We start from the raw sequence: 10,553 nt of genomic DNA on the forward strand, positions 1-10,553 counted from the left end.
ATGCTGATGACGATGCTGATGACGATGATGATGACGATGATGCTGAGCAGTAGATGAAGGCAGTTCCACCAACAGGAAGAACTTGACTTTGAGGCAGGGTGGTTAAGATGGGTGGGGTTTTGTCTTCTCGGACTGTTTGTGGTTGGTAGGTCATCAATGTCGTCAACACCATCATCGTCGTCATAATCGTCATCACCATCATCATCACCATCATCATTATCGTCCCACCTTTAACTTTTAATTTAGCAGTGACCATAGCAGTGCCAGTGATACTGATGGCTTGACAGACGATGTTTCCTGAATCTTGCTGGCTGGCAGATCGGACGACCAGACTTCCGTCTTGGAGGACTTCGTAAGTGCTGTTCCGACCTGTTCCCGGGTAGATCTGCAATTCGGTGCAGTTGTGGTTCGATCGAAAGTGTTATCAAATGTCCGTCCATTGCAAATAAACTTTCAATTTCAACCAGCCAATCAACCAACAAACCAGCCAGTCAGCCAGCCAACCAACAAACCAGCCAGCCAGCCAGCCAGCCAGCCAACCAATCAACCAACCTGTTTCGATCCGACCACCCACGTGACCACGGGCATTGGATTTCCGGTGACCTGACATGAAAAGTGAACCTCTCTGCCCTCACCAACCTCACGATCTTCAGGGACCAACAGGAAGGAGGGTTGTGCTGGCAGATGAAGTGTAAAGCGATGCATGCAAATAGGACGCCACACGAACATGAACAGCGTGCGAATATCATGTGATACAAATTGATTTTATAGGCAAGTAGGCAAAAATTTTACATGTGTATGTGTGTGTGTTGCTTGTTGACCTCAAAACACAAATTAAACTTTGCACAAATAACTGATTATTAAAAATTATTAAAAGTTAACAATTAATAATAGTGACAAATAAATATGAAAGAGTTATTGGGCGAACAATTGAGACAATGAACCGAGCAATAATGCAACTCTCACAGAGTACGTTAAGTGCAGCCGAACTTTGCACCGTGCCAGCCCTATTAGATGCTCTACACGTGTACCTGCCAGCGTCACATGTATTCACGCTCATCAGTCGTAGGCTGTTTTCTGGAGTCGTCTGAAATCTGTGGTGGTGGTGGAAGTAGAAGAAGACATGAAAACAATAAGGATAAAATCATCGCTAATAACTTCCGGAATAAACCTGACAAAAAATGTATGATTAGAGAGGTTTTTCATTATTTGTGATGAGGATGAAGATGAAGATGACGACATCATCTACATCAACCGGAATCAACAGCCCGAACAGCATAAAAAATGAACCGCTTTGTGAGTTTCTATGTTGTATGGTTGTTTGTTTGTATGCCGCTTGTATGTCGCTTCAAGTTTGCTTGTATGTTTGTTGCATGTTTGTTGTATGTGTGTTTGTATATTGTTTGTATGTTGTTTATGTTATCTGTTGCTTATACGTACAAACGACACACATGCAGAAACATCAAATGCAGACAATTTGATAGCCCGGGTTTGCGGTAAACATTTTATTCCATCATCATCCAACTCATATTATCTCTTCTGATAATACATATGTGTATGCATGTATCTGTGCATGTGCACGTACGTACAATTGCACTCATTGTGTTTGTATGCATTTGTGTATGTTTGTACATGTTTATAGATGTTTATGTATGTTTGTGTGTGTTTGTGTATGCTTGCATGTGGTCGATTTAGTAAAATATCGTTCTAATAAACAACAACACTAAAGAAAACATCAGCAATGACATCATAATAAACTGACCAATATGGTCCAGTATAAATGTAGATTATGACTTTTTATAAGTGCCCATGTGGAAGTATGTATGTATGTATATATATATATATATATATATATATATATAAGTGTGTGTGTGTGTGTGTGTGTGTGTGAAAATGTTGCATGTATGGTTTTATGTTTGTATTTTCTTATTATCATTTAATCTTTGTTTGATACATGAACTTGCGTGTGTATTTGTGCAATTGCGATTCAGTTAGTTTGTGAGTTAACACGGATGGACATAAATGTGCTTGTAAATATTTGTATAAATGAATGTATGCATGTGTCTGTGTGTGTACGTATTTATGTGAGTGTGTGTGTGTGTGTGTGTGTGTGTACTTGCGGTTCGTTGCAGCTGTTGGAAGCAATACATAACATGATCACATGGAAAGGTCGTTAAACTGACCATAAAATGTTTGTCAGTAGTTATGGATGCATGCATGTATGTATGTATGCATGCATGTTTGTTGGTTTGTTTATTCAATTTCATCACAATTTTCATTTAATCATGGATATGAAATTAAAATATGAAATTTCTCCTAGCAATCTGCCTATGTACACTTGTCAGCTTTTTTCTTAAGGAATGTTTGAGCTGGTGACGATGTCTCATCGGCTTTATGATTGGCTGGCTGTTTAGCTGTCATCATCATCATTGTCATCGTCATCGTCATCGTCATCATCATCAGCTGCACGATCGAAAACGAACCTGTTGGAATGATTGCTGCACATTTCCGGCATCAACCAGACAACTTCCGGCAGAGGGTCCCCAGTCACGTGACAAACAAAGATGGCTTCATCACCTTCTTTCACGTCAACATTTTGAGGTTCCGTCAAAATTCGTGGTCTCTCTGATGATGATGATGATGGTGGTGATGGTGGTAAAAAATAAAAGCAATTGAACAACATGGATTGTAGATTGCACTGTTTTTATGCTTTGTTAAAGGAGAGGTTATATTTGGCAGACCAGATGTTGAAGCTGAACGATCAACTGAGACAAAATGCATGTGAAACATTTCCTCAAAAGCACTCGAGCAATATGATAGCCAGATCACCCCAGTGTAAGTATTGCTTATAATAAAAAATAACACTTGAAAATAAAATTTATTCATTTTATTACCATCCTCATCATCATCATCTTCATCATCATCATCGTCATCATCATCATCAACGACAAACAAGATTAAAATGACAAGGGCCAATAATTATTTGACCCTGATATGACCTCCTCTATGACGTCATGCGATGATGACGATGATGACGATGACATTCGATATGTCGGTAAATGAATTAATTTTTGTAATGCGAAATGAAAGTAATGAATGTCGGGTCGGTAAGATAATGCTGGTACTAATTAATTTGTTGTTGATATTGCTGTTGTTGTTGATGATGATGTTGATGTTGTTGTTGTTGATGATGTTGTTGGTGTTGTTGAAGTTAAAATTTTAAGAATTGCAGCTGATAATATAAAGTTACATGAACATGAACATGAACATTGTCAACATAGACACACACACCACCAACACAAACAAACTTTGAAGTTCTTGCAGAATTATCGCATACTTTAAATTGCAAACAAGCCAAAATTCATACAAGCAAGTTTGATTATTTAATATTTGGATGTACGTGTCTAAATGGACAGATGGAGAGAAAGATGACAGATGGCTGGATGAACATACTCTCTTTCTCTCTCTCTCTCTCTCTCTCTCTCACACACAAACACACACACACAAACACACGTACATAAAACCGAAGCACACAGATCCAACAATATGTGAACTAGATGGATGTTTATGAAAGCAAGTAATAAGGACGGTCATTCCCATTGTAAATCATTCCACAAACCACTTTAAACAAGCTACTACTACTACTACTGCTACTACTACTACTACTACTGCTACTACTACTACTATTACTGTTACTATTACTGCTAATAATAATAATAATAATAATAATAATAATAAAAACAATGTTATTACATCATCATCATCATCATCACAACCGACGACAACAACAACCTCATCTCATACCGACTTCGAACAAGAAAATTTAAATGTCAGAAAGATAAGTTTGAAGGATAAATAAAATAGATGGAGGCAATTTGAAGACTAACAACAACAATCAACAAGCATCAACAAACAAACAAACGAACATCAGCTGCAAGAAAGATGAACACACAAATAAACAACAACCAAAACATCATCAAGCGTCAAGCAAACAACAAAAAATAATTAAACACCAAAAGAGATAGCAAGAACAAACGAGTCAAACATCAATAAAATGAACAACGAACTACGAAAATAAACCAAAATCCATCAAACTAAAAAGCCATATTAAAAAACAAACAAACGATCAACAACACAAGCTGGTTGTAAAGATGAAACACCACAGAATAATGAACAAAACCATCAACAACATCAAGCTTCTACAACTACAACAACAACATCTTCACATACAAACTGCAACGCAACGGTTCACGATTGTAAAAAAAACCTGTCCACACACACACAAACACACGCACACACACACACACACACACACACACACACACATGTAAACATGGGCACGAACAACGATAACATTGGTACGCAAACAAACAAATAAAGGAATGAGCGAAAGAAAAAACGAACAAACAATAAATAATTGAAAAAAATAAATAAATAGAAGTAAAGATGCCATAGAATGTGTAATTTGAAAAATTAATAATTTTTTAAACATAAAACCATACAGGCACAGGCACGCATACAATCAAGCATACTCGCATACGTACATACAAAAATACAAACACTTACCAAATGTTAACAACAAACGAACAAAAGAACAAAGATTCAAATAATTTGAACAAAAATAAATTAATATAAAAAGTAATTAAATAAATTACTGACTGCACACACGCAAATGCGAACATACACATACACACACGCGCACACACACACACGTATACATGAAAATAAAATTCATTCAACTAATAAGGCTTTTTGATAATACATATCATTGGTAGAACAATAAATAATCGTTCCTGAGAAGAATTCTCATAAAGAAACTGTATACAAAATGTATGCCTATATTTTGTAGTTTCTGTATATGTTATACGTACATATACATCAAATAAGCCTTTGAGTATAAATATTTGTGTGATGCATGTATGTCAGAGGTGGGGAAACTTTTTGCTGTGAGGGCCACATAGAGAACTACCCCTCGATCCATCCATCCATCCATCTATCCATTCATCCATTCATTCATTCATTCATTTATTTATTCATTCGTTCGTTCGTTCGTCCGTTCATTCAATTTTCCATCCACATACAACCATGTTTCCGTCGCCTCCTAACTTAGTCACAATCCCATCTGCCGACAAAATCAACGTAATAGTAAAATAAAATTTCACCACTGCTATCAACAACCAACCGCTGAAATGGCGCTCGAATGTTTCGGTACAACTGGCACAATTCACAGTTTTAATATTAAACAAATTCTATATAGCAGATTTTGGTTTTTATTTCAAAGCAGTATTCAAGCGATTAGTTGCTTCAATTTAAGTTTATTATGAAACATGATTATGATTATCACCATGATTATGAAACATATTAAACTTGATGAATTTATTTTTAATTCGGATTTGAATAAAAAAATAACATTAATGACGGTATCGTTTCAACAAGTTATGTTTATAAGAAGGACTGCTAACACCATCCTTTTTGTATTTATTTTTAGTTAATCATTCAAACTATAACTTCAGTGTTGAACGTATGCGTTCCAACCGGATACAAATTTTTTTTGTTGACAACTTTTTAAATTATCAACCTAACAAATTTTTTTGGAGTTTAATAAAATGATAATCCCTCTAAACAATGACAAAAGACTTATGAAAATAGGATTAACACCTTGGTGCGAAATGTTTGTGGCGGAAATGACGTCATTTTAATAGTAAAATATGTTGAAATGTACGATACTGACTTAGCCGATATAAACATTATATTCGATTTCTATAAAATAATATGTAACACTGATTATTATCGGTTTTATAATAAAGTTATATAATAAATATGTACATATAGATCTAGAATCTGTTAGTCGACGTCAATTTAATATGAGTAGCTCTGTTGTCAAGGATGTGCATTAGACAAATCAAAAGTCAATAACATTAAGCCAATAAACTTTTTGCTGGTGTGAATGATTGGGTATAATATATAAAAGAAATGAAGTAAAAGAAATACATATTTTCAATGTTTTAGTGAAAAATGTGTGATCTCGATTACATTGGAGTTCAACTAGATAAACCTGCACACGTTCTCAAACCATCCCATCAGGAAGTCCGTAGGCGGTCGTTGAATTCATTTTAGTATAGTTAATATATTGTTGTTAAGCATCTATAATAATAATTCATATACATTAAATAAAGTTTTTTAATGATGTCAATGATTGAAATGATAAGAATATATGAATGGAACTGGTATAAATAGGATCCGAAAATGCGTTGAAATCAGATCAGGCGCTTTGTACCCATTGTCTTAGCGCCTGGTCTCATTTTTTTATTTTATATTTATATTTTTATTATCTTTATTTATTTTACTATATAGAGTTTGCGCGGTTATATAGAGTTATATAGAGTTTGCGCGGTTATATAGAGTTATATAGAGTTTGCGCGGTTATATAGAGTTATATAGAGTTATATAGAGTTTGCGCGGTTATATAGAGTTATATAGAGTTTGCGCGGTTATATAGAGTTTGCGCGGTTATATAGAGTTTGCGCGGTTATATAGAGTTTGCGCGGTTATATAGAGTTATATAGAGTTTGCGCGGTTATATAGAGTTATATAGAGTGGTGCGGCTATATAGAGTTTGTATGTATGTGGTTTGTATGTTGTATTTTTAAAAATTTAGGTGGGTTCTTTAGCGGTTGCTCATACATACATACATACATCATGTTTGTTTGTGTGGTAATATTTTATGTTCTATTTTTCTCCTTTTTCTCTTTCTTCATGAGCCTTAGTTAAGTTAATGAAACATAGGTAGGTGAGCTTTATTATATAGGTAGGGCATAAGGTAATTTAATTACATAGGTAGGTTAGGGGCTTCTATTCTTTTACTCTAACTAGTGGTGTGTTTTTCGTTTTGTGTTTTTTGCTTTGTTTCACAACATACATTACATTCAGCAGGTACGCGGTGGTTCCTGGTTTTAGTGGGATTTTTATTTATAGAGTGTTGAATATATTTTTATTCCTACAGGTCTTACTTTCTACTTTTTAGTCTTTCTTTCTATTTTACCATTTTTATTTTTATTTATTTAAGATGCGTCATTTAGCACAACTACTCAAACACACACATTACATTAGGTAGCTATATAGGTAAGTTAGATAGGCGTAATTTTAATTGTAGGTAGGATAGATAGGAAGCATCCAACACTAATGTAGTTGGATAGGTAGGCGCGTAAGTTTATCGCTTCTATTTTTTCTTGCACCCACATTACACGCATCAGCGTTATTACACACACACACACAAGTACATACATAAACACATATGTTAGTATTTGAGCGTAATTTTATTTTCATTACACATTCTAATTTATTATTACTAAGGTTGAGTAATTTAATTTCATAGGTAGTTAAGGGCAATAATGTAATTCTAGGAACAGTCTTGTAATGTAAATTAAGCGTTGTAAGTGTATATATAAGTAGGTTAATTATTAAGTTTTACATTATTATTATTAGGTTGGAGCCCAAGGCATTATGTAGGTGGTGGGGTGGGGCCGATTGGCGAATGAATTGGGCTCTTGAGTTTTGTAATTTTAGGTAAGCTAGGACCGTAATGTAATGAATAGGTAAGTTAAGGCTACGTTGTACACACACAACTCATTAATAGATTTAGGATTTAAGTTTTATATTATTATTACTAAGTTGGAGCCCAAGGCATTATGTAGGTGGTGGGGTGGGGCCGATTGGCGAATGAATTGGGCTCTTGAGTTTTGTAATTTTAGGTAAGCTAGAGCTTAATTGTAATGAATAGGTAAGTTGAGGCTTAGACGTTATTAGCTAATGCACCTGAATAGGTAGATAGGATTATTTATATAACTAATTTGAGACGCGTGCACTTATTATTAACCCCCTCTTGAACGGCTGCCTTGACGTGGCGAGGGGGCTTCTCACTAAATGCCGTTCAAGTGAGATGCGTTTTTTCAAATTTTTTAATTTTTTTATTTAGAAAGTTCTATAATAATTCAAGCGCATACACAAAATACAAACACATACTCAAGTTAAAAACATACATACATAAGTACATACATACAATCCCACATACACATATACACGCAAGCATGCATTAGCTGTTATATTTTTGTAATTTGTCTATTCTTTTTAATTTTGCCTGCTTTGGTAATATAAAATCGCAAATATAGAGTGTAAAATGAGCTGTGTTAACAAGCGACAGGTAAGCTAGGGATTGAGTTAGTTGAACGTAGGAAGGTGAGATCTGAGTTACTTGAACACAGGCAAGCCATGGCTGGAATTAAATTAAAGTTTAGAAAAAAATAATTGACAATAAATAGGTAGGTAACTTTGTATCCCCTCCTTTTCATGTTTAGTGATAGTTTTTGTTTTGTGCGCGCGCACCCAATACGCATACAATACAATAAACAAACATGATAGAAACATGATACAAACATGATACAAACAAATACAAACATGCCGTTCATGATTGGCGCTTTTTCATTTAAGCTATTTTATCTAATTTTCACTTTTTATTATAAATTTATTTAAGCACCGACTTCAGCGTACTCGCAACCGATACTCGCGATAATGTTTTCAGTAAAAACGGTGAATATGCTCTTAAAGATTATAGTGATAATGTGAGCAAATTGTTAGTAAAGCTGAACCATTGCGTGTCCTTGCTTATTTCTTTGTCTTTTTTTGTTAAATCGTTTCAAATGTTTTTTTTATTTAAATAATTGAAGGAAAATTTGAAATAAATTCGAAATCACATTTTTGTGAGTTTAATTCATTTTATGTCTTGTTTTATTTGAAATAATATTTTTAATTTTACTCGGTAATAAAGTTTTATAAGGCATTGGTGCTATTTTAAAGAATAACTATTATATATAAAGCAGGGCTGGGCCAACTTTTTGCTTTGATGGCCGCATTGAGAACTATTTGACCTTTGAAGGGCCGCATTGAAAACTATTTGACCTTTGAAGGGCCGCATATTTATTTTTAAATAGCAAATTTTTTCGACTTTTTTTGTCGTAAAGTGTGGCTGGCGACCTTTTAAATGGTCGTAATATGTGGCTGACAATCTCATGGGCCGTTGTTTACCCCCTCTGGCTGGTGCATGTGCATACACAGAAACATCAAGTGAATGTGTGAAACAAAAATATTATGGCTCTATTGCATGTCTGTTTGTATTTGACATAAATTATATTAATGTATTTATGTAGCTATGTATGTATGTATGTATTTATATATATATACAAATTGAGACTTTTTTATGAGTGTGTGTACATCAAATAAATATTTGTACATCAAATACATACAGATGGTGATGATGATGGTGGTGGTGATGATGATGATGGTGGCAATGATAATGATGATGATGAACGGTTGCTTGTTGATAGTGATAGCAATTTAATATTATAAATATGAGATGATTGAATAAAATATATATTCATTTTAAATTAAGCAAGAATGAGAGAGAGAGAGAGAGAGAGAGAAAATGAAAGAGGGAGAGAGAAAGAGTAATTTATGTTACTAAATGAAAAAAATCTTCAAAGAATAATATTTTAAAAAATTATTTGCCTGATGAAGATCATTAATCATAACAATATATCATCATTCGTTTGTTAGTTAGCTCTTTCGTTTGTTCTTTCATGTACTCTATCATTCATTCATTCATTTATTCATTCATTCATTCACCCACCAATCAATCCATCAACTTGTTTCTTATTCATCCATGCCGCCATTCATTGATTCCATCATTACATTACAACTTGAAAAAATCTAGATAACGACGATGATGATGATGATGACGCTAAAAAAGAAGAAGAAGAGATGATAATGATGATGGATTACTATATTGCTATATTTCAATTCGCGATATCATCGCTAAGGAAATGAATAAGTCATTGCACATGTACCGATATATATATATATATATATAATATATATATATATATAATATATTATATATATATAATATATATATATATATATTACATACTAATATAACAAATGCTCAACATTTTCATGAACGGAAATCAATATGGGTCTGGTGACAGTCATGATGATAATGGTGGTTATTATAGTGGTGTTGATGATGATGATGGTGGTTATTATAGTGGTGGTGATGATGATGATGGTGGTTATTATAGTGGTGGTGATGATGATGATGACGATGATGAATGAGACGGTCAGGATAAAGATGATCATTTGTTGAAGATAAAAATGAAATAAAAACCATTGAAGTTTTTATAAAAGATGCACGAATATCTATAAAAACCCACCACACGCACACACGCACACAGAGAGAGAGGTACTGACCAACAACGAAAAGTGAGGCTGCCTGACTGGTTCTGTTCCCCGCCTGGTTCCTCGCGAAGCAAGCGTACCTGCCTTCGTCCAACTTCTCAACCTTCGTTATTGTTAGGCTGCTGTCATCCTGGGGATGGTGATGATCAGGTTGATGACCATGGTGGTGAGATAATGGTGATGACAATAACAATAACAATAATAATAACAATAATAATAATAGAAATAATGATGATGATGAAATGAATAAGATGACAAATAAT

At 34.2% G+C, this 10,553-nt stretch overlaps 1 protein-coding gene across 1 annotated transcript in view; it reads right to left on the reverse strand.

Moving 5' to 3' along the window:
- Window positions 1-232: 232 nt before the first annotated feature.
- HELRODRAFT_139671 (hypothetical protein) overlaps window positions 233-10,553 on the reverse strand; it is a gene marked incomplete at both ends in the record, with an annotated part of 16,141 nt that continues 5,820 nt past the window's right edge. The window contains 5 exons of the mRNA XM_009012308.1: window positions 233-369; window positions 549-677; window positions 961-1,077; window positions 2,470-2,625; window positions 10,303-10,420. Coding sequence (XP_009010556.1) covers window positions 233-369; window positions 549-677; window positions 961-1,077; window positions 2,470-2,625; window positions 10,303-10,420 — 657 coding nt within the window. The remainder of the gene's footprint in view (window positions 370-548; window positions 678-960; window positions 1,078-2,469; window positions 2,626-10,302; window positions 10,421-10,553) is intronic.

The sequence above is a fragment of the Helobdella robusta genome (genome assembly GCF_000326865.2).
Source record: "Helobdella robusta unplaced genomic scaffold HELROscaffold_103, whole genome shotgun sequence".
Taxonomy (NCBI): domain Eukaryota; kingdom Metazoa; phylum Annelida; class Clitellata; order Rhynchobdellida; family Glossiphoniidae; genus Helobdella; species Helobdella robusta.